The sequence below is a fragment of the Ambystoma mexicanum genome, chromosome 8 (assembly GCF_040938575.1).
Source record: "Ambystoma mexicanum isolate Mex_15411 chromosome 8, UKY_AmexF1_1, whole genome shotgun sequence".
In the NCBI taxonomy this organism is placed as follows: Eukaryota; Metazoa; Chordata; class Amphibia; order Caudata; family Ambystomatidae; genus Ambystoma; species Ambystoma mexicanum.
The window spans coordinates 774,488,162-774,513,179 of record NC_090929.1 but is presented as its reverse complement, the minus strand read 5'-3'; the positions used below and the strand labels follow the sequence as shown (position 1 = coordinate 774,513,179).

The 25,018-nt window shown below is 41.7% G+C and overlaps 1 protein-coding gene across 1 annotated transcript in view; it reads right to left on the bottom strand.

Moving 5' to 3' along the window:
- Nucleotides 1–25,018, bottom strand: part of LOC138472433 (uncharacterized) — a 927,133-nt gene that overhangs the window by 265,027 nt on the left and 637,088 nt on the right. The window contains exon 3 of the mRNA XM_069610598.1: nt 12,190–12,351. Coding sequence (XP_069466699.1) covers nt 12,190–12,351 — 162 coding nt within the window. The remainder of the gene's footprint in view (nt 1–12,189; nt 12,352–25,018) is intronic.

Below are 25,018 nucleotides of genomic sequence, written 5' to 3'. Positions count from 1 at the left end.
AATGCCCCATGTCTTAAAGATCGTCTATCTGTTTTTCCCTGGTCTCCCCTCCTTGCATGGTGGCGCTTCAATGCATTTGGAAAAACTGCAGAATCATTGTCAGACTGATGTGCTGTTATCTACACCGTTAATTGTATGATATGCACTTGTTCCATGCACCCACTTCTGCCAGAGCACACTTGTATCGTTCAGAAATTCAAGTGCTCTAAATGACTGCTGTTTACCCTTGTTCCCTTCATCCTTGAGCGCTTCGAAACACTTGCTTTGTGTATAAGCGGTTTAGAAATAAGCAATACCATACCACACATTCCTGGATAAAGGTTAGGAGGTCATGAATGGTCTCCCTGTTTAGGCAGTACAGGGTGTGTATCTGGCTGTCTGTGAGGGGCCAGGGTGTGGCCCGTGTGCGAGGGAGCACACACACCTCTGCCTCGCCACCTGCATCCCCATCCACCTCCTCCTACTTCTTCACCTCCTCCTCCTCCTACTTCTCCTCCTCCTCCTCCTCCTCCTTCTATCCCTGGCCTCCTGTCACCACTACTGCTACTCCAGCAACTGTACATCAGCATGTAGCACCTCCAGGGCCATGGTGGCGACAATGAGTGGCTGCATGGTTGTGTTGGGAAGTGTTCTTGGGGTGGGTGTATACATTTAGTACTGTTTCTGAGTGCATTGGGTGGATTGGGTACAGATGCGGCCCTATTTCCTTCACCTGGGTCCTGTTACCGGCAGCTCTGAGGTGGTGGTGGTATCTCTGGCTTGGTTTTGTCACTGATACCAGTAATAATCTGCCGGTATTACCAGCAAATCCATGCTCGTAATGTGTCGCTGATAGCATTGTGCCAGTATTACCGGCACAGATTTCTGGCATTGCCGGTATTTCTACTGCCTGTAATACTAGTTGCGGTAATTTCAGATGATGTGTTAACGGACCCAGTAATTCTGGCCACTGAGGTCTATGAAACCCATACATTTTCAGCCCAGTTAAAAGTGCCAGTAAATGGTATTACCTGCACTTTTACCGGATACCGGCAAACTCATAATGAGCCCAAGTGTCCCCGGGATTGTTACCCTCTCATACTGCCTTTCCTGGCCAGGACAAAACAGAGTACCCCTGCAGGTGAATTGGTTCCACCAGCCAGGTCTCTTGAAAAAGCAGTATGTGGTGTGAAGGATACCAAGTGCATATCCATAAACTTAGATCTCAGCCTCGCAATGTTCCACACAAGGATGTTCAGGTTTTCAATCCCCCTAATGGCAGCTCTGGGGATTCTTCCCATAGCCACTTGGTGATTATTGCCTATTGGGGCACTGCCACATGCTGAGAGGCTATCCAGTCCATGTTCTGTGTTATTCTGTCGGTCAATACTGTTCAGAGACTCCAAATAGGAAAACCTGTTCCTTAGGGCTAAAGGACAATTAGCTGTCCCGACAAGGGTGTTGCTAAGATAATTACATGTCATTTCCAAAGATCTCCTTGTAGGTGATCCGGCAAAAGGCAGAGTATTGAAGTTATAATGCCCATTTGTTCTCTGGAGGCCCTACCTTCATTGACAGTAAAAGCCTAAAGCATAGAACTCAACCTCAGAATGTACCATTCGGCAATGCGTATCTTTTCAAAGAAGGTCTGCCACCTTGGCAGGGTAGTTGAGAGTAATAGGAACACAATGCCCACTTAAACAGTTCGTCCCCCAGCCCAACGCAAGATGATCGTTTCACCATCAGAATGTTTCTACCTGGAAAGAGTTCAGTGCTACAGATCCTATTGATGGAATGGGTTAATTTATCTAGCAACTCAATTGCGTCCTCTGTTAGACTACTGTCCAGAATAGGGACATTTATCATTACCATAGCCAAGGTGCAGCCTCTTGGGGAAAATTGAGTCCGAACCCTGGCTTGTCCATCACCCTGTTATCTGTCTTTAATGATATGGATGGCTGGGTATAGAACTTTCACAATCACACACACCTCACATTCCTTACAATTTCTTAGAGGAGGTGAGCCCAATTCAACTTTCGCACCAGCTTGAACTACTACAGAGTTTCCAATCCAGTTTCTGCTTCATTTCTTCTTACAAACAATAAACATATTGGCTCTTAACAAGACCACCTGGATTGCTTACAAAAGTAAGCAAAGCTTTTTTGTCCTTTTAAAACTTTAAGTGTCACTCGCCAATGTTCACTGTGAGACCCTCCTTGCTAATCTACCCACCCACTGTAGCATCACAGAAACCATACTGGAATGGTTTTTCTCTTTAATTTCCAACAGGCAGCAGCTTGTACAGATAACCTCAAACATATCCCCACATATCCTTGTAAACTGTGGAGGACCCAAGTGCCCCATATGCTCTATGATGATGTTTAACCCCCAAGTGCCCCATATGCTCTATGATAATGTTTAATTTATACACCTCTGGTGATGCTACAGTACAAAGAAGACTCTGTCAAACACCATTACGCTAATGACATTCAATCCTATCCCAAAGTGTTATCAATACAAAATAAGTAATTGCCCCAGAGCCTGACTAACACCACTCTCCCATGGATGTCCAAAGTGTATTTAAACCCATCCCAGTATAGAATGAGTGTCTTCACAAGTAGCAGAAAACCCATACCCTAGCGATGTTCTGGCGATGTTCCTTTGGCCTACCCTATTCTTTAGGGCCACATCGCTGGTGTTTGCATCACACACAAATCACCCCCTAAATAATGATGAGAAAAAGAAATGCTGGAGAGCTTCATATCAACTTAGACTGCTCCTGCCTTCCTTTCAACATTTCCTGCTCAACAGACCTGCTTAACAATCCAAGCCCTCATTTTATCCTCCATCTAGACTTCTAGACTCTACAGCTCCAATTTATCCATCCCCTCAAGAACATCCCACACACAGGTGCTGGACTGAGCTCCTGCCACTGCAAATTAGTGCACATTGCCCAAAGATTGAAAGTACTAATCAGTCCCCCTCTGCCAACCTGATTCAATTCAGGCCATATTGTATTATTTGAAAAGTGTGGCAGGGCAGGGGCTTGATCCAGTCAGGGGGGTGAGGGACCTTTTCCCAACCTGTGGTAGTCGGCTTGCCTGGATGAATGCCATAGCTTGTCCTACACCAGAGTTGGGCCGAGTGAGGTGGGGTCCTCCATGTCCCTCACCCCCTTAATGTACCTTAAATCTACTGATTGGTACCACATTTGATCACCCACTGGCATGCACCCTCCATTCTGGCCAAAGTTCCCCATGATTATTTCGAGAACTACCAGGACCAGAGCAAACAATCATAAGAAATTAGTCCAGTGGGCCGCATAAAAAAATGACTTCCAGTCAGACTCTAATAACTCAGTGCCTATTAAGGAAGCAAAGAGGTACTCCCCACAGCCTGCAACCAGTGAAACACTGACCAAACATCCAGTGGGGATCATAACAAAGACTATTGAAAGTACGACAGACAAACAGAGGGCAGGTCTAGAATTGCTTTTTTGCATGGTTGCAATGCATTGACCCACCCAGAGGGAAACAAGTGGAAGCATAGAAACATGTGTATAAAAGACCCATGAGAGCTACTGAGTTTGTTGGGAGTTCTGGTGAGTCAAAGAGTGTAGAGATGGCCCGAGGTACCAAAGGGCGGGAAAGGGGGCCAGATAGCTAGAATACCTAAAAACAGGGAGAGGAGGGAGTGAGTGAACGGAAGAGTGCTTGAATAAACCAGCACTATATTGAATCTTTAAAACTATCACCCATACTAGGATATGATATTCATAGAAAATTCCCAGAGGGTGTCAGATAGATAAGGTGTTGGACTTTAAGCCCTTCTCCCATAGGGACGATAACTTAGACAGTAGGGGTTACGATTACTAGTACTCATTCTGAACTTGGGCGACAGGAAAGTCTGGTTTAGGGGGAAGGGGGTCCATAGGAGACATATGGACATAGGGAACAGCTAGAACAGTCCTTTGGATACATCACCATACAGTCTCGAACCCTGCATAACTCAGATATAAGAGATTTGTTAATAACACCCTTGAACCATTCATTGGACTTGTGAATGTCCTTGGGCCATCTTTGACAAAAGCCATCAATAACTCAAAGCAAGGCTACCTAGTACAACAACTTTCACTTTTTGTGAATGTGTGAGACAATCTCAACTCCATCCTTGTGAGATTGAAAGTGCCAAAAGATTGCAATAAGTGGCCAAGCAAATAGTCTTGCTCCTAGATCATGAAACAAACTCTTACACTGCCCCATGCTCTCTTCCTGTAGCCGGACCTCCAGGTAGGAAATTAAAGCCTATACCTTTATCAAACATCACCCACTTACACCATGCCCTACTAATCCACCTACCCATCTATTCCCTACCCAACTCTTTCTCCCACATCTGTTATCTATATTGCTCAACTGTATTTGGTCAATATTTTGTTACCAACTTCTTTGCATGCTTCTGTTACCTTGAATGGTTTGACATAAAAAATAACTGCTGTCAGTAAAGCACTCTGCTGCTACTTGGTACATGGTCCATGCTATTTATATACTCCCCTACCCCAAATAATTAACTACATAACACAAGTAGCCCCATTACAACTTTGCCGGTGCAGAAATAACATGGCAGTTTTACAGTATACCGGCATGTTTCCACACTAGCAAAGTACAAGTTTGCCGGTGAGGTTGAGGAATTACCTCCAGCTAACAGCTGGAGGTCATTCCAACACCTTACTGGCAATAAATAGTCGGTATTACCAGCACAGGTAATATCAGCAAATCCCCCACACGGAGTCCTATGAGACTCCATGGAATGGGGATTTAACACCCTTACTAGCACTCATAATCTGGTGATAATTCTGCCGGACTCAATGCTGATAATAGTATCACCATTTGCTAGTATCCATACGGATTTACCACCAGGATACCGGCAGAGTCGTAATGAAGTCCAAGGTGTCATCTTACGCGGCATTGATGACATGGCCATGTGCTGCTGTATGAAAAAAGCTCTTTGATATTGCATCTTATTCTGATAGGGGTAAACTAATATGGCCTTCTGACTTCACAGATTTTCTGGGGGGGTTCACAACCTTTGCTAGCCCTGTTTAGAATTACACAAAGATGTCATAGTACATTTGTTTTTAAATTACTTTTTCTGTGTAGTATAGCCAAATAGTGAAACACAAGTCACTAAACAACTGGAGTTCACTGCACAATACTTTGGTTAAGGCGGGGAAAATACTTTGTCCCCAGAGGCAACTAGCAAACCATAAAATATCTCCAAACAGGTGTTAAGATTTAGATAACACAAAAAAGTGCTTCCCTGTCCATTGATAGGTATTTCTGCCTCTGCCTTTTCCCTGGTGTCAATATCCCTAACTCCTTAGCAGTCTTGTTTCTTCGGAGACACCTTACTGTACAACTGAAAATCCAAAAGGATGGCCAACAAAAATCTTAAATCCTAATCTTGTTAAATCCTCAGCCAAATAGCTGCCCCTAATATAAAACACAAAAATTCCAATTTATGATCCAACTCAAACTTTTTAAATTCCCTATCCTTCACAAGTCCATCCCTATACTAATATAGACAAGTTCTTAAACTGGTTGCTCATAATGAAACTGACAGTGTGGGTGCTTCCTCGTCCGTTCTGCTTTCTCTAGGTCTTGTCTGGTAGGGTATCACTTTAACAACTTTGTAGATTATCTTGATCACCTCCTCTCCTTAGGCAACAGATCTTGGATGGGTTATTTGCATTCTGGGATTACCTCCCACCTCTCTCATTTGACCATAAAATTCCTTTATTCTGTTCTATCCTTCTCATTCTTTAAGAAAACAGTTTTTAAATGGTGTTTGGATCCTCCTCCCTCCTCTTTTCTTTCACCCAGTGTCCACTCTCTCTGACAACATCTAAGGATTTTTCCTCCACAGCTCATCTTCTCTATTGTGCAACAACTTCCATTCTTGTTATTATGAGACGTTTAGAGCATGCTAGGCTTTTGGCATGTCCTTGGTTTCAAAACCGGTGAAGAGGTGTTTGCTTTGTCAGTTCTCAGCCACTGTATTGTATCTCCTTCTCCTATCGTCTGGTCCTTTTTTAGACTTTCTTAATCACTCACGCGCTGATGGTTAATTTCCCCCCCCTTGGCACAGGGTCTTTGCCATATGTTTGTCTTGCCTCTTAACTTCCTCTTGCCTTGAGTGTCCTTGCAGCTGGGGGTGTGATACACTGCTTTACGTTTCCAGAAGGTGTACTGCGGGAAGGTTATACATGGTCCCTGCTTCCACTGTTCTTGGTTTTTCTGGTACATAGCAAAGTTCCCCACAGTCTCTTAGGGTCCCTCCAAAAAAACGACCTATGACATCTCAGCGCCTCCATATTCTTCTGTTTTATCAAGGGCTCTGGTCTTCATCATTCCTTCATGCTTTCCTTTTGTATCAAGGGCTCAGGATTCCACGCCTTTATATCCATTGGCATTTCTCCCTGGACTGAGCTTGCCCAGTCCCTTTCAAAACCCATCCCCCTCTGCTGGATCTCACTTTCACTTCCTCATTGGCTGTCTCAGTTTAAGGTGTGCACCAAGAGGCCAATTGGTAACTTTGTAATAGCCCTAGGGTGGTCTAATAAGAGTTAGCAAACATTTAAATGCTGAAGGGATCATGGTCGCCATCTTGGTTCTTATTGATGTGCGTAATGTGTCACTATATATGGCTCATCGCCCTCTCCTCACTCGCACTCTCCTGGAATCAATGTCCCACTGCACCGATATTCCTCCGGGTCCAGCAGATAACAGGCTCTTGGGTTCTGATGTACACCATCTGTGATTTTACGGAGTAGCTCAGTTCTTCTGCATTCGGGTGTTTATACCCTTTGCATGCTTGTGGCTCTTTCTCCCCCACTTCACTTGCTGGTTATATATAGAAGCCAACTTTTGAGACCTGCAGACACCCACCCACAACCTCCCACTCCCTCACCATCCAGGCACTACCGTGTTCCTAGCTGGATAATAGGTCTACTGGAAGGGAGGCACATCAGTTAGCAGATGCACCAACCTCATCCCTAATGGACCGCTACCCTAGCAAGTCAGTATGGGGAGTTCAGAGAACTCATGTTATCATGTCTCAAGGGATCTCCTTTGGATACTATTTTTCCTTGCCCAGTTTGATGGGCGCAGCTATCGCGATATGCATATTGCAACTAACCAGGACATCTATTATCTTTGAAAATACTACATCCAACTACTCTCATCAACACGACATTAAGCTGCTTACAGCAATTTTTCCAACTTCATTGAGCTACCACTAATGAATATAATTATTGCCTTGATAAAGACCCACGAGGGTCAAAACACGTGTTGGCTTCAGAATTACATTATTTTCCTATTGAGGTACTAGTGTCTGCTTGTTGTTTAGAACTTGGACTATAAAGTCTTAACTTCTTATTCACCTAGTGACTGTGATAAGGGATCACCTTCTTAGAATTCTATAATATACATATATCCTTCAGTAATGTGTGCTGTTGCCTGTTATTTCCATAGAGCATGGCTGCAGAGGAGGATGTGGGATATGTTGACCCACTCAGCTATGCTATCACATTGGTGCAAGAAACAGCACAAAATGGCCGCACTGATTCCTGTGCACCCTAAGATCTCTAAACTGCGTTTCGGCAACAACCAGAAAATGGTTGTGTCACCCTGTCACTCACATTTCAGGTGGGGTGGAACACAGTACTCACTGCAGGCATGTGCCAGTGTGCTCTGCAACATTTAACATGGAGTGAAGTAAAAGAGGCAGCATTATTGTGCTGAAAACCCAAAATGCCTCTTTTAAATGACACTTTCCAAACCTTAAAAGTGCTGCTTGGCGCTAAATCCATCAATTTCTGATGAACCACTGTGATTAAAAAGGCCCTGCAATGCCCAGGATCATTCCTTGTGTCTCAGAGGAACCAGGCCTCATTTGAATGACAGCTCCTGTCAAATGTATCCTTGAAAAATCAACCAGGGGCTTTGTTTTCATTTTACACAGGGAAATGCAAAAACGGCTATTTTCTTTGCAACGGTATCAAGAATCAGCTGTCCAGAGAAAGACTCTAAATAGATGCCTGCAACTCTATCCATGCTGCCAAACAACTCCAGCACTCAAGAAAAGAACTAGAGCTGCACAAAGTGTATATTTGCTGGAGATGAAAACCGAATTTAAAGAAATAGTAAAATGTGCTTTTTCCTGACTGAAGGGGGAAAATCGCCTATTTAAAAGTACATTGTTCTGTAAAGTCCTGATTACTTAAAAATGTAAAAGGAATTGTTGCTGTTAAAAATACACCTATAAACTGTTTTAATTCTATAGGTTTAAAGTCAATATTAAAAAGAGGAAATGAAAGCTAAAACCCAGGATGAGTTGGCAAACTATATATATATATTTTTAAAAAACTTGCTCTGCCAGTTGCTAGCTCTGAGAAAGGATGACACCTCAAACTTATGGCACAGGAAAGGCTAATTGCTAGCTTGGAGGCTTTGAATACCCAGGACAACGGGACTTCCCAAGTCATCAGACATTCATTTTTGCTCTAGGATGGAACAATAGCAGGCTAAGACTCTCACCTGTCAAGTGTGAGGGGCAGTAAACTTCAATCAAAAGAGAGGCCCCTCATCCTGCTTCAAAGGAATTTACATTTGCTTGCAGTTGGGGAAAAGAAAAAAAAACTGATTAAGTGACAGTGGACTTCCTGTTTGTTTTTAAAAGCTTATTTTGTAACTAAATGTTAAAGACATTTAACTTTGCAGCAAGAATGAGGAAAAATATGAAAAGTTTGTAGTTTTAAATCTAATGTTATGCTCTTTCTTTGAAAACTAGGTAGAACTCATTACTGCATAAGGAACAGAAGTTGTAAAGAATGACAGATTGTGGGGAAAGTATTGATATTGTGAACATAACATTTGTGTACACACCTCCCAGGGGTAAATGCGCATCTGTGTACAAAGATGGGAAATATTAGGCCAAATCTCTCATGGCTAAAATTGCCAAAATGTAGACGAAAGGCAAAACCAAGTCCCACAGACTTGGGGTTTGGATTGAAACGTGACCCACAAAATATGTAACCTGTGCATCTGATTTTCTCAGAGGTGACAAATGTATAAATATGTATTTGTGGGAAAGTTAGATTTTGGTTCCGGTGACTAGGGGAGGTTTCTACTCATTGTAAAAATCATCCCATAACCATGACATCCTTTTCTGTGATCCAATCAGCAAAGAGCAAGGCGGAAAGTATGCTCTTGCCTAATCCTAGTATTAGGGGTGTGGGTAGTAAGCCTGCCCCTGCCATATACTGTAGTGATGTCATTTGGCATGATAAATAAGGGAACCTGACAGCACACAGACACACACCGATTCCTGACTTTCTTCCTGATTTCCTGCATGGCGTCCTGTTCCTGATTTCTTCATCCTGCTTGATCCTGATTCCAGATTTCATTGCAAAGCCAAGGCCTATGCATTGCTGAACCTCTTTTCAGCTAGGCCTCAAATTCCAAAAATCCCAAAATCTCAAGGGAAGCATCCTGATCCAACCTGGCTTGCTACTGCTAGATGCATGAGTGCTGCAAACTCGCCATCCCACTGATCTCAAGTCCCCAGTAACCAGAAAGGCCAGTCCAGTGCAGTCTCGTGACTAGACGGCCTAGATGATCTTGTCCCGCCAGAGTTGCCCAGCTGTCCTTGGTTAGACCCGATCCATGTGATGACTAGAACCCTTGACGGTCCAAAATCCTAAATTAAAGTGGACTGTAAGTATTAATAGGAATCATAGAAAACCATAGCATACCTTGCCTTGCCTTGTCTCATCCCAATCTCTAAACCATCATATCCTTACCTTACTAACTTGTCACATTGTCAGAATCCTTACTGCAATTCTGTCTTTGATTTATCTTGCTAAGCGCCATTTCTTTAGTCATTTTTATCTTGTGTATATCTTAAATTATCAATCCTACCTCGAGTGATCCAACTGGTTCCACCGGAGAGGACACTGAGGAACTGGTGTTGAAGTCATGCATCAGCTCTAGAGATTACTGTGTCCCTCCTTGGTATTCTGGCCAGAATGCTCTAGCATAGAGTAAAACTATAGTAAATATTTTCTTGTCCAAACTGAGTTTCTTTCTGTTTTCACTACCCGGTTTTTCTAAAAACGCCTCTCATTCAACCTTGCATATCTTCCTCAGTTTAATAGCTAGAGACTTAATTTCAACTCTGGATTATACCCAAGACCAATACCTAGATCCCAACCCAAAATACTCCAAATCAGTGTATTTCACCTGTTTTTCTTAAAAACCGTTTGGTTAATTTTAGGCGGGTATCCACAATTTTGCAAAGTTTTACATGTGTGATTTTTATTCTAAATTATTTTCAACCTTCCATTCAGATTCAAAGTGTTTACTTTTGCTCAAACTATAGCTCATTATTGTTAGTATCTTTCCCATGTTGCTCCCATAGAGATTTGTACTGATTTAAATATTTTTGCACAAATTCATTGTTTTACACAGCCATTTCCGAATGTCCTTTTAAAGTGTAAGATTTGAAATCCGTTTCTCTCTCTTGTTTGGGGAGGAAAGGCTGGATTTGAATTGTGTTTTCTATTCCTTTTTCCTAATTACCTGCTGCTTCCTTATATCTAGTTAGAATTGTTTGTTTGTGGGTTGAGGAATATTTCAGGGGGAAATCCTAACTTATGTGCCATCTTTCTAAACAAGCTAAAAGTGTTCTTTTCTCGGGTGTTTTATATTTTGTGTTGTCAAAGCGTGAATGTAAGTGCATTAAATACCTTCCTATCTGTTATTGTCACCACATTGGTGGTTGCTGTTCCCTATTCAAAAGTATATGTTTGATTTGAATTTTAAATCAATAAATCAATATTACTTTTACTAACCAGCCTGATTCCTGGTCCATCGTGACCTGGGGTATTTGAGAAGGGGTGTGATATGAGTGGTATATCACTCAAAATATTGAACCTACAGACATAATAAAATAAGCATTTCAGCTGTGCGCTGCATACTAGGCTGAGACCAGGGCGTATCGCCTGATTGAAATACTTAGCAAGGAAGATACTGACAATGTGACGATACCATATGCCAACTCTGTACTAGTATTGCAAAACCAATAAGTGTTCTAGGCTGCAAGCACAGCTCTCCGAGTATTTGTTTTTATATGATTTCTAAGCTCTGCTAACATTGCTTTGATTTATTAATGTGAGATATGGATTGATTCATTTGTTAAATGTTTTTATTTTTCATTTTATTTTTATTAATGTAGTATTATGTATTTTATTATGTTTGAACCTGACAACTTTTTGTCAAATAAATGTCTTTCAACAAATGCTTGTTTAGAACTTGGGAAATCACGTCTTAACTTCTTATTCACCCAGGGTCTGTGATAAGGGATCTCCTTCTTAGAATTGTAGAATATGCATACATTATCAGGCTAATGTATTGTGAAACATGTATTTTTTAAGTTGACTGAAAGTTCAGTTCTATACCCATTATTGATCAGTGTTTTGATCTGTGATGACACAGATAATGCATTTATCTAAGTATGCCAAGGTTAACAAGAACAATCAACTGAGGATTTTCCATTACCCTGCTTTTGCAACCTGGCCACTATATTATAGGTTCTAATGCATTTCTATAAATAGTGCTATTAAGAGTCACACCTGATAAATATACCAATCAAAACAAATTATTTCTTGATCATAATTCCATTACACTTGTGAAATATTAAATCATCTGTAAAGGTATTCTGCTTATTCGCAGCCATAGGTAAATAAAGTAATATTTACCATCCTATCTGTTCATTAACACACTGGTGGAGCCCAGGAAAGCAGGACACAGATCTAGCTGCATGTGTAAATAAAAATGCCATTCGAGTTTGATGCCAATCAATATCAAACTGATTAAACCATTTGGTTTCTTGTGTTACATGCTGCATTTTGGTTATGTTCAACTTTTCCAAAATCTCTCTCAACAGGAGTGTAAATAGCCCTACCCCGATTCCCCTCAACATCGTTGACATAGATGGAGGGCGAGGGTGACAATGTATTAAAAAGAATAAAAATGTAAAAAAGGACAGTGTAAGCCACAATTACATTGTCCTTCTGCCTTGTTACATGGTAGGGGTATGTTATCCTACGTAAAAGTCTACATTTCTCCTCAGAGAATGATAAAATAATCGTACCTCCTTTAGTTGTTTCATTTTCTTCTCTTTTTGCAAGCCACAAATTTGCTTTTGGAGTCGAAGGTTGTGTTCCTGAAGCTGGCCAATCTTCTCTATGAGTTGGCATATGTGCTCCAGGTATCCCAGTCCGGAGCCAAGTGCTTTAGAAGAACTTTGATTTACCTGCAAGAGCAAACACATTTTACTATATTACAAAAACCCAGTGACAAAAAACATTTTAAAACCACCATGAACCATACATATTTTCTATCCAGTAAGGCCTTTTTATGAGAGCCTAAAATCAATCAAGCTATCTCATCAAAAACTGTAATTTTGGAATTATGCATTAGCCACAGAGCACCATAATTAAAATGTTTCTTGAACTATCTATTCCTGTCAATGTTCAGCTTATCTCACTTCAGCCATTTCTTTCTAAAATCCTTGCGTGGGCTGCTTATGCACAGGTAACCCGCTATCTAAATCTTCACTCTCTTCACCCTCCTCTTCAATCTTGCTTTCGTCCCCTCACTCTACAGAGACTGCTCTTCTACATATCTCCAACTCTCTTCTGTCTGCTCGTCACTCTAAACTCTCTTCTATTCTCATTCTTCTTGACTTGTCTGGAACATTTGATAGTGTTGATCACTCTCTTCTCATATATTCTCTTTCTACCTTAGGCATTTTGGTATGCAGTCTTTATATCAAACATTTTTTAAAGAATTAACTTTTATCCAATTTTTTAACAAGCATTTTTATAGAGAAAGCATTTAGGGGGGAGGTAAAAGGTTAAATATTTTTGGGAAACGGTTGGGGTGAGTTTTTAGGGGTGGGAAATGCGGGTTTGGTGTGGACCCCCACCCCAAAAAAAGGGCATTTTCTATAACATCTTTCATGAAAAAATATTAGATATATGTGCATTCTTTATAATTACTTCGGTATAAAGACATGTAACGCACTCAAATACCCAGTATACGTGAAGCAAAATTTATATCTGCCACTTTGTGAAACCTAGGCCTTTCTCCCATTGTCTGGGAATCTCAAATCAAGGTGTGTTTATATCTGCCGTTTTGTGAAACCTAGGCTTTTATCCCACTGTCTGGGAATCTTAAATCAAGGTGTGTTTATATCTGCCGTTTTGTGAAACCTAGGCATTTCTCCCACTATCTAGGATTCTCAAGTCTAGGTGTGTTATAGCTACCATTCTGTGAAACCCAGGACTCCCCTGACCTTCCAGAAACACCCGGCTACCTACTGAAAGCAACTTACCATAGATTGATCAATACCCAACTAAGAACCAAGGTCAGGTCGTCCACCTCCCACAACTGACATATAATCCAACCGCCTACTCTCTCTCTAACGCCTAATGTCCGGACACCACTGTATTTCGACCTCCCCCACAAAGAGAGACACGAAATCCAAATCCACTATTTAGGCAGTCACCCCAGAAACCCCTGGCAAACCATAAACATCCTATAACAACCCAAGCCTATAATCCCCCAATATCTCCAAACTCAGTCATACGCAGACACCCCAAGCAATCTACAACATCAGCCCACTATATCACAACTACCCCAAGACTCTAAAAATTCACCAAAGACGTGAGGCCGTGTAGTGCACTGGACATTCTCAAAGTAAAAGGACAAGACCAAAAACCATCGGAATCACACGAGGTCCTACAGGCGGGCTACAGCCCCTGTAACCCAAAACTCCAAGCCATCCGACCACATAGGGCCAAAAGATGCCCCAACACAGAACAGGCCACTGCCAAAGAAACAATGAACAATCGGAATGCAGTCGCACCCTCTTCCAGTAGAATCTGCCACACGTGCAGAACACCCCTACAAACACCACGACCAATAGCACAAACCCTATATCTAACACTGTTCCTCGCAACAGCATCCACACCTCAACACCAATGGAAAAGAACATCCAAGGAGAGAAATAACAAAATCAACGCCCTCACACCCTATATCACAAAAATTCAAGGACCCCATCAGCAACTATATCAACATAGAAGATGAAGAAGTAGAAGATTTCTCCAACACAGCCATCAATCGAACGGCGCATTTCAATGACGAAGCAGAATGCACCGAGCACCAATCAATTTGTGAGAGGAAAACAGAAGCAGCCCAACAGAACTACCGCAAGACAAAACAACGCAAGATCACTGTCCAAACATGCCATAGAGATGTATGACCTTCTGTGCGACGGGGGTATTGACATTCTATGTATAACAGAAACTTGGCTACACGAAAACCTCAAAATCACACTCCACAACTGCCTCCCTGACAACTTCAAATTCTCACAGGCAAACAGGAAAAACCAAAGTGGAGGAGGACTGGCAGTAGCTTACAAGGAACACCTGAAAATTAAAATGGATGAACCACTAAGCATCGAAAACTGAGAATCCCTAATTGTTCACCTAACTGCAAAACCCAAAACAAACCTCAAATTTGTTCCAGTTTACAGACCACTAACATATGATGCAACCTCTGTGGAAGCCTTCACAGAAGCCATTACCAACCAAGCCATCGAACAGGAACACCTGATAATACTGGGAGACTTCAACATCTGGTTTGAAGAAGAAACTGCTAGCTCACAAAAATCACTAGCCAAACAACTGAAGACAATGAAACTGCACCAACTAGTCAAAATAGCAACTCACACGGTGCAGGAAACAATAGATGCAACGTTTCTCAAGAAAAACCTCATCACTACAGCGCCACCAATACAGATCCTCTGGAGAGACCACCACATCATCCCTTTTGTGATCACACTACCCAGGTAAACAGCCAAAGAACCAGACAAACTGACCACTATCATGAAAAGAAATTGGAGAATCATCAAAGCTAGCAATCTATTATAACAACTGGAAATCGACAAACCACAGACAACAACCTTGGACAAAGCTGACCCTGACACAAAAACAGAACTACTTCACAAGTGGATCACCGAAAAAATCCACACTATCTCCAAGGAAAAACCTTTCACCCCATCACGCAAATGAGCAACAGCAAAATGGTTTAACCCGCTACTTAGCGACATGAAAAGACAAAACAAGAGTGGAGAAATAAATACGACCAGGCAATGAAATTACAATTCCAACAACAAATCTGCACGTACAAAAAGGATATCCGGAAAGCCAAAAAGAAATTCTACGCAACCAAATCTCCAAAGCTTCCAACACTCAAAAAGAATTATTGAACATCATAAACGAAATGAGAAACCCCCCTGGCTGCAACAACACACCAATGCCCTCCCTGAAACTATGCAATGAACTTGCAGACCACTTCAAAAATAAAATCAGCAACATCCATCAAATAATACAAAGCAGGACCGATCAACCACAACACGCAACCCACCCTACCAGCTCAGGGTCATCAGAACAAACTGCAAAACGTTCTGCAAATATTGGCAGAGACATTCATCAAGCTGGTAAGAAACAACAACAAAGCCAGCTACCTAATGAATCCGTGCCCTCTGGACATACACAAATCAATCCTCACACAATGAGCACCGATGGAACACTACAGAAACCTTTTCAATCAATCACTATTAACAGGGAAAGTACCACGATCATTCAAATCCGCATACATCAAGCCGCTCAAGGACACAGAAGGCAAGTGTGAAACACCTCAACAACTACAGACCCATCTCAAACATCCCCTAACCAGCAAAACTACTCAAAATATACATATATAGAACAGTACAAGATTACATAGAAGATCACCTACTACTGGCTTCGGACCGATAAGGAACAGAAACTACACTGCTCTCAATCTGGGACGATCTGAAGGCTAATGCAGACTCAGACACAAGCGCAGCTCTAATACTTCTGGATCTCTCGGCAGCTTTGACACAGTCAACCAGGACACCCTCGTCAGAAGATTGAAAGAAATAGGTATTACCGACCTAGCCTTACAGTGGATTAAATCTTTCCTAACAGATAGAACACAAACCGTCTGGATCAAACCTTTCAAATCCACCTCAAGGGAATCCACCTGTGGCATACCACAAGGATCCTCCCTATCTCCACTGCTCTTCAACATATACCTGACTCCCATAATCAAGCTCATTAAAAGATATGGCCTCACATGCTACAACTACTCTGATGACACACAGATCATCTACAAAGTACAAAACACTCAAGGAGAAAACACAAATCTGGAAGAATGCTTACAAGGACTCTACGGCTGGATGTACACAAACAACCTCAAACACAAACCTGGCAAAACTAGGAGATGCACCAACACCATTCACGACAGTAAAGAACCTTGGAGTCCTGATGGACAATGAACTAACAATGGAGCCATGAGTAAATGCTATAATCAAAAAATGCTTCTTCCTCCTACACATAGTAAAAAGGATCCTACATTTCCTCTCCTTCACCCACAAAACACTCCCCATCATCACACTCATCATGTCCAGAATAGACTACAGCAACAGCCTATACCTAGGAATACAAGAATGCCTATTAATAAACTTCAGCATATCCAAAATGCAGCAGCCAGACTCCTGCTCAAACTACCACGAAGAGAACATATTAGCCCAGCACTGAAAATACTACACTGGCTACTGATAAAACAACAAATAAGGTTCAAAACAATGTGTATAAAGCACAGAGCAATCCACGTCCGAAAAGCGGAGTTCCTAAAAAAGAAAAGGACCATCTACCATCCAGCAAGACCACTCAGATCAAGCTGCGACATTTGCCTAGAACCAAAACCTTACAATAAAATAACATTTTGAGGATCATCTTTCTCACACCTGGCACCAAAAACATGGAATGGCCTACTAAAAAGCATACACAATACAGGGGATCATCTGGAATTCAGAAAACGACTAAAAACTTGGCTCTTCAACCCAGAATCAGAAGAGAACGAGTAGGTATCATAAACCCTGGTAGAAACCGGAAGCCCAGGGAGGGGCCCACAATCCATTGCTCATTTTTTCAAGCAAATATCAGCAATTCTTTTAATGTTGTTTGCAGTTACTTTGATAACGAATCAAAAATATACCAATATGTTGCTCCGAAAGAGTGGGCAGAGGAACACGACTGCACTGCAAGAGTGAGGACACACCTTATTTATTTTGCATTGATTTAAAAAGGGTAAACAGAAATGAAGCTTCCAGCAGTAATATTTCCAAGACTAAAGGCTTCTCCTAATCATTTGGAGTACGCAGAGGGACATGATGAATGCCAAAAGAACGAACACAATTGGTTAAGCAACATTTGGTAGGAACTCATTAATGCGTGGGGGGATGGATCTGGAGTTGGCGTGGGTCCCCAGTCACAGTGGCATTTTGGGTAATGAGTTGGTGGATTTGACGGCGGGTGCGGGTATGAGGAGAGAAGCGGTTGATGTGAGGATACCTTTGAGTGTGGATGAGGTGAAGGCTGTGGTGGTGAAGCGGGTTATGGATGAGTGGCAGGAGAGGTGGGAGAGTGGGGTGAAGGGCAGGTGGATGTTTGCTGTTCGTGCGAAAGTGTCTGTGAAGGTGGATGCAGGGAAACTGGAATGGAAGAGGAGGGAGGAGGTGATGCTGAACCGGTTGAGGATAGGGCATGTGGGGCTGAATGACAGTCTGTTTCGAGTGGGGAAGCGAGAGTCGAGGGACTGTACGGTGTGTGGGTGCCTGAGACTGTGGGACATTTTTTGCTTGCGTGTGAGAGGCATGTTGATGAGAGAGAGTTGATGAGGGTTCGGTTGTCTGCGCTGGGAGTGGCTGAACTGAGTGGGAAGGCTTTGCTGGGAGGAGTCGGGGTGAGAGGCAGGGAGAGGAGCAGTGTGCTGCTAGATTTTGTGGGGCAGACGGGGCGGTGGGAGGAGTTATGACAATGTGAGGGCTGTGTGTAAGATTGGTGGGGTAGGTGCACATCATCCTTTTGGAAGGGGAAGCGCCTGCGTGGGTGCGCCCACACATTCGATAATTTGAAAGAAAGAAAGAAAGAAAGGTCAGCATACATTTTGCTAGTGTTCAATCTCCTGAGGGCATGTAATCTAGGTATATAGTTAGTGGTTTCCACTGGCATGACAGCTGGCTCAACATGGTCTCAAATCGTAGCAGTATCTGCAAAAATGTGTCTTCAGCCTTTGACTGACATAACAGTAGTGATTTCTGGGGCACTAAAGATATCAAGTTCCAAAATTCATTATTGTGTAAATCCGATCTCGGGAGACAAGTTTAAGATGACTAACGTGCGATTCCCTTACAATATGAAGTATTTGTATTAATGATTTTCTTTTTTCATTAACACAGCTTCCATAATACCCGAATACAAAGTAACACAGTTTAACAAGGGGTAACTGAAACCATCCAAAACAAGCACATAACTACTGTAGATTAGGATACTAGAACGCCGCAAGTGTGGCTTGCCCCTCTCTGGACTATTCAAGGGAAGGATTGTGTCCGCTAAGACTCATGAAATGAACTACCGCTCTTGCACATTCCTATCCAGAAGGTGTACTGAGTTTGCAGTTTTTGTTTAGATGCGGGTACCTTTTTCCTGATCTACTCCTTTGCGTCTAAGGTTTGAGACCAAAAGAGAACATACACTGAACTTACTTCCCATACATTGTTAAACTGTAGACGCAACGTAAAGACACGAGTTCCTTTGAAAAGCTGTGCAGACGTGCATTGTATACCTTCCGGCCTAGCAAAAAGGCCAGAATGTTCTATTTAACCGGAGGACAGGTCTGAAGTTTATTTTGTTTGGGGAAGCAAGCAGCCTTCACAAAAGCAGGAAGTGCATTCGGGATGCTTTCCCATAACAAGGCAAGCAGTTGGGAAATGCCAAAGGCCTGACTTTTCCGGCCTTCCCATTATGCGAGAAATCTTTAATGGATCAAAGTATGCGAAAACAACAGCTTTTGTGAATGCGCGATGACATGCTATTTATAAAAATGTTTTTCCTGGCTAGCTTCAGGCCAGTTACACAGTGTGACTGCACATTTTCTGATGTAGTGTTAAAATGACGCGATGAAGCTTCAGATCAAATGCCAAACGTGGGGAGATGTACGACAATTACACAATGTTCCTCAAAATGCTTACTTAAATGTTTTGTGTGGAGTAGCTACACCAAGAAAAGCTATGAAGTGTGTTAGCATGTTGCGAAAAATACGTGGAATGGACTGACAGCTGGTGAATTGCGCATAAAGGTTTTCCCGAATTGACCAGAGCGCAAAAGAGCAGTGAGAGGATGAAGGATTTAGGTTGACTGCAGTGGTTCTCTCACAAAACATTTCTAATGTTAGCTATTGAGTGCCTCTAAAGTAAGTACCACCTATAAGATGAAACGGACTGCACTTCAGTATGGGTGGAAGAGAAATGACATGGGAGGAAGGACTTACATTTTGTGGGTGTTCTTTCGTTATTTACCCACTCATTGACAGCTCATACTAATCCCTAATGCCATTCCAACCAACACCACATCATCCTGTGATCTCTCAAGCAGTAACATCAAACTTTGGTCTGCCATTGTTATTTTTAAGCATTCTGCTGAGAGTTAATGGCTTAATTGCCGTTATAAATGCACTATTGGTGTAATGTTCATTTCTTAACCAAGTGCACCTTCAGCCACTTGATTTATATTCCTTGTACCGAAGTCCTTTTAAAAACAAGCACTGACAAAAGCCTACAGTGCTGTCTTGTGTATGGTATTAAATAGGCAGTCACACCATGGCCAGATAGAACTATTAGGGCAGTCAGTGCCTGGCAACTGCCTATCCCATTCCTACACAAAAGCCACAGCTGTTGGCTTTGTGATGCTTGTTTAAATAATGGGTTGAAATTGTACATTATATATATATATATATTCACTACAAAAAAACTTTGTTAAACGGACGTTATGGTTAAGTTGCCCTATCAAAAACCTATGCCATTCTGTACAAAAACCTTGTAAAAAGGACGTTATGATTACACGTACAATCTCAAAACCCCTGAAATTCGGGAGTTATGGTGGGCTATTCACCCATTATTTTCCATCTGCACTCTCCACTGCTACCACTACCACCCCGACCATAAAAGATGCCACCACACATGTCATTGATGCCATCACTGACGCCATCCCATCTTTAGCCCCTTTTTTTTATGTCAGCTAAGCAACCATAACTCGCGCCACCACCGTGCACTGCTAAGACTAACACCCAGGATATCAAACATGACATGACAAATGTCATTGACTACCGTGGCCATGTAATGTATATTATTGTGCATTGGTTAAGATTATACAAACCTTTAGCACTTAAAAGAACCATGATGATAAAATGCCAGATACAATATAAATTACGACAAAGATTAACATATGTTGAAATTTACAATGTTTAATTTAATAAGACAATTAACTCCGATATTAGTTCTATATTTAAAACCAAACTAATTAAGAACAGTAGTCATCAATAAGAAAAATACATACAATATCACTAATGCTCCCATAAAATTCCTCAGAGGAAGGTGATTAAGAAACTTTCCAGACATGGTAAGCGGCCGTCAATATTACAATTGATTCAGCCCTGAAGATCCTGCTTAAGAACTGCTTGGTTTTCATAAAATTGATACTGGTCACATGGCTGGCATAGCTCTTCAGATAATATGGCATCAAAATGGGGCATTTAGTAAGAAGATGGCATGGCGTTTCAATAGTCGAGTTGCAAAGTCTGCTCTTCACAAGGTACATTTGACAAGCTACCAATATGCTCTCATTGTGGTAAAATATTAAAACATAATTATGTAATAAATCAGCGGATTTGTAAGGAGCATAGTTTGGTCAAGTATGACTATGACTAAGACAATTACCTTTAAACCCTGTTTGCTATATTTAGCATATAATTTATTTTTCGCTATAAGGTTTAGATTCCACAACATATCCAATTCTCTGGTTTTGTTCTTTAAAATAACTAGAGAGTTGGGTAGTTGTAACATGTCCTCCAACTCAATATCAATATTGCTAAAGTGACTAAGTGCAGTGGAGCGCAGTTCAACCAGGAAAGTATTAGTGTACTCCTGGGAGTATTGTGTTACCAATAAGCCAATTAGTGTTCCGGGTCCAGGGAGGAAGGTAAGGTTGTTGAGGAAAAGGCTAGAACGTTGTTGAAGTCATAATGAGAGAACAGAGGGAACCCCCAATTCGATCCGAAGAGACTCAACAGGCACGGAACAGGGGACTCCCAAAATAGAGTGCAAAAGCTTGCCTTCAAACTTTCCCACACAGGTCAATTTAGATTCTGGTAATAGGCCAGGCCATAAAGAATCCCCAGTATAATACTCCTCCGGTAGATCAAGGTCAAACCCTCAATGATGGAAACACCCTTTTTATTAATCAATTTCGTGAGGCAAAGCCATTCCGTTAAAATTTTGGGTCGGATAAAATCGCCATAAAAATCAACAAGGGGAGATAACCCAATTGGGGTATCTAGATATATGTATCTGTCCACCCTTTCCAAATGGACACCATTTAACAACCAATGATAGTTGGACATTTTTGAATTTCCACCAATAATCCGTTTTTGCAACATTAACTTTAAGATGGTTTTTGGTGGCATAAATGGACAGAATATCTAATGAGTGCTGCAGACCAATAGGGGATTGGTCCAAAAGAATAGTATTGTCAGCATATCTGAGCCATTAAACAGGGAGGCTGCCAATGTGGTGGGGTGTGGGGGGGAATTACACATGGCATCATTAGCTGAAACCATATCAGCCACATAGAGATTATAAAGTGAGGGGTCTAGCACACACACCTGTTTCAGGCTGATATTAACGAGTATTTCCCACGATATAGCCCCCTCCCAATTGGTACGCGCCACAACCACAGTGTCTGAGTGCAGAGCAGAGATGAAAAATAGCAATGAAGGATCTATTCCCCAATCCAATAATTTCATCCAGAGACAAGGGCAAGAAACCGTATCAAATGCTTCGTTAGCTCAATGAAGCAAAGGTAAAGTTTACACTTTGCTTTACTCTTGCATGTCTCCATAACACAGTGAAGGGCACTGAGATTGTGTAAGGTGTTGTGCCCTTTACGAAATCCTGTTTGGAAAGGGGAGAGCAGTCCTTTATCAAAGGCCCATCGAGAGAGTTTTTTCAAAATAATAGCTGTAAATATTTTCTGGCTGATGTCTAGCATTGCCAGATATCTATAATCAAGAGGATTAGTGAGATTACCCTTTTTAAATAACAGGTACTAAGATTGATTTACGCCAGTTCATGGTATAGAGCCACTAGTTAAAATGTTGTGAAAAAGGTGCTCGAGCACATGGACCCAAAATGGAGGATTTTCCTTCATCACACCACTGGCCAAAAAATCAGAGGTGGGGGTGCGAGGGTGTTTAAGAGTTTTAATTACAAGTAGAAAATCATCACTTTCAAAACTGGACAAAAAGGTGTCCGAAGTCACATAAGGAACAGTCTTAGTTGGAAGAATGGAAGAATCAAAGTAGAGCCTGAATCGCCAGGGTCCACTCTGATTCACCAATTGGATTTCATTCTTGTAAAGACTGCCCATTAGTAAAGATTCTGGCCATAGACCAAAATGTCTTGTTGTCGTTGCTTCGAATGAGGCCAAAAGGTAATGTCCAATCGGCCATAGCAAAGGAGAATGTATGGCTTCTGAGCCAGTTCTTACATTTTGTATGTTCATGAGTGATACGTTTCTTTTACTGAATCGGAGTGTTGTAAAGGTTGCTACTAATAAGTATACATTTCCTACAGTGAGCCCTCTTGGCCAGTGGAATTGCTATGGTGAATATCTTATATTTGAACATCGTACCTACTGCTACCGGGCAATCTAGATGCAGCTGCTTTCTCAGGAGCCCGTTCCAAGAGGGGAGATCCCAATTGTTCTGCCCCAGCAATAGAAGGAGAGACGTTTCATTTGTGGGCACAAAAATAAGTAATATTTGAAATGTTCTTACTTCTCCAAATAATAGGATTCCCCTGGGGATTTGTGGTAATGTGAGAAATAGAACGGTGGGGAAGTTTAAAGGTCCAAGATAGGAAGGCATGATCACTAAGGGAAAGAGAATGTAATGAGCAAGTTACCACAAACTTCTCAGGAGTTCCTATCCACAAAGGCGAAATCCAAACAAGAGGAACTTTTCCCATTTGTCCACGTGGTAAATGAGTTAGTGTTAATAGATTTATGATGCAAGCATAGCAGTTCATGCCTGCTGAAAGGTTTGACCCAGATCAGCATCCTCCAGGACAAGCAAAGAATTAGTGGACCAGCACACATCATAATTAGAATCATGCAGTGAGGGTGGAATTAATTAATGTAGAGAGGCGGCATTTAGGTTGCCTGCCACTATGATGCTGCCATTCAAGCATGGTTCAGACCAACTCAGGAGAATGGTGACGATGGAACTCTGGATTGCATTAGTGGCCAGCCCTCCAGAAGGACAGTAGACATTCATAATCAGCATAAGGGGCAGGGAGGAATGAGGATCGGAAAAAAGAGCAGAGAAACACAGTCATTGCAAAAGGTTTTTAATTAAAAGCTGATTGAGCACCAATTACAAGACCACCTACAGGGCACCCCGGATACCTCGGCTAGCTGGCACATGCAAAGTAGTGTAACCATCAACAATAAAAGGATTGGTTGTCCAGATTTCTTGTAAAATAAAGACTTTGCAGGATGCAATAAGGGCAATACCCTGAGGATGGACCAGGAATGAGCGATATCCACGAGTGTTCCAGGAGATCCATTTAATTACATACAATTGGGTGTATTGACGATAATTCTTGCGGGGTAAAGATTCCGAGACCGAGTGAGGGATTTCTCTACCCATTTTAGGATTGGCATTAGGGTGATCTAAAGCGGCTTGCAAACTGGATCTCTAGGTGGCATGTGCAGGCATTACAATGTAAGTATTATACATTGGAAAGGATGAAAGAGGATCAGCCTTCCCAGCCACTCTGAGTTTGTTTGCGACATACAGTGAGCTTAAGTCCCAGGCTTTGGAATGTTCCTGCGCAGGTACACAGCAATGACACTATTGCTGGAGAGACGCATTCAATCAAAGCCCAGTTTGCAAACTCTAAACAATAAATAATACACGTTTTACTTTAAATACTCCAATACAGCAGAAGCCATGTCACCACTACATAGGAGCATTTTTAAACACATTAGAAAACACATGAGGCCTATCTCCTCAATAAATGGTGCTAAATAAAAATAGCTACCACATGAGCTTGATAACACCCTATTCGATGTACGGATCTAATCCATCTGAAACATAACTACATTGCATACATTTCATATAATCATCTAAAACATACAAAATCTCTTTCTCCAACCTTCCATCATTCTCAACCAGCAATTCTATTCACATTCAATCCTAAACAATACAACATTAGATAAATATCAGTGCACAAATGTTACAATAGATATATGAATTGACACAATATGAATGCACACAACTTGTTGTTAAGGCAATACATTTGCCATATCATTCTTTCTTATTTTGTCTAACACTTATGTCTCATTGCACTTTTACATTATTTCCATTGCCATACGTTGTGCATCATATTTTCTTTAACATTCTTGTTGTTGCCTTAATAAATGCCAGCATTGCCCTGCAAACATTTTTCCACGGCGCCTATGCCTAGAGCAGATCTTGAGCAGTGTCTACACAATCTGCCAGTGCTGTCCATTTCATGCTGCAGGTGAGACGCCCAACAATATATCTAAGCATTGCCCTATAGAACATGCTTGTATGCTGTCACTGTCCAATTCATACCAGCACTGGGATCTGTAAATACCTTATCATGCAGTATGTGAGCAATATGTCTTGGGAGGATAGCTCAGGGGCAACGTGCTCGTCTTGGAAGCAAGACGACACAGATCAATGCA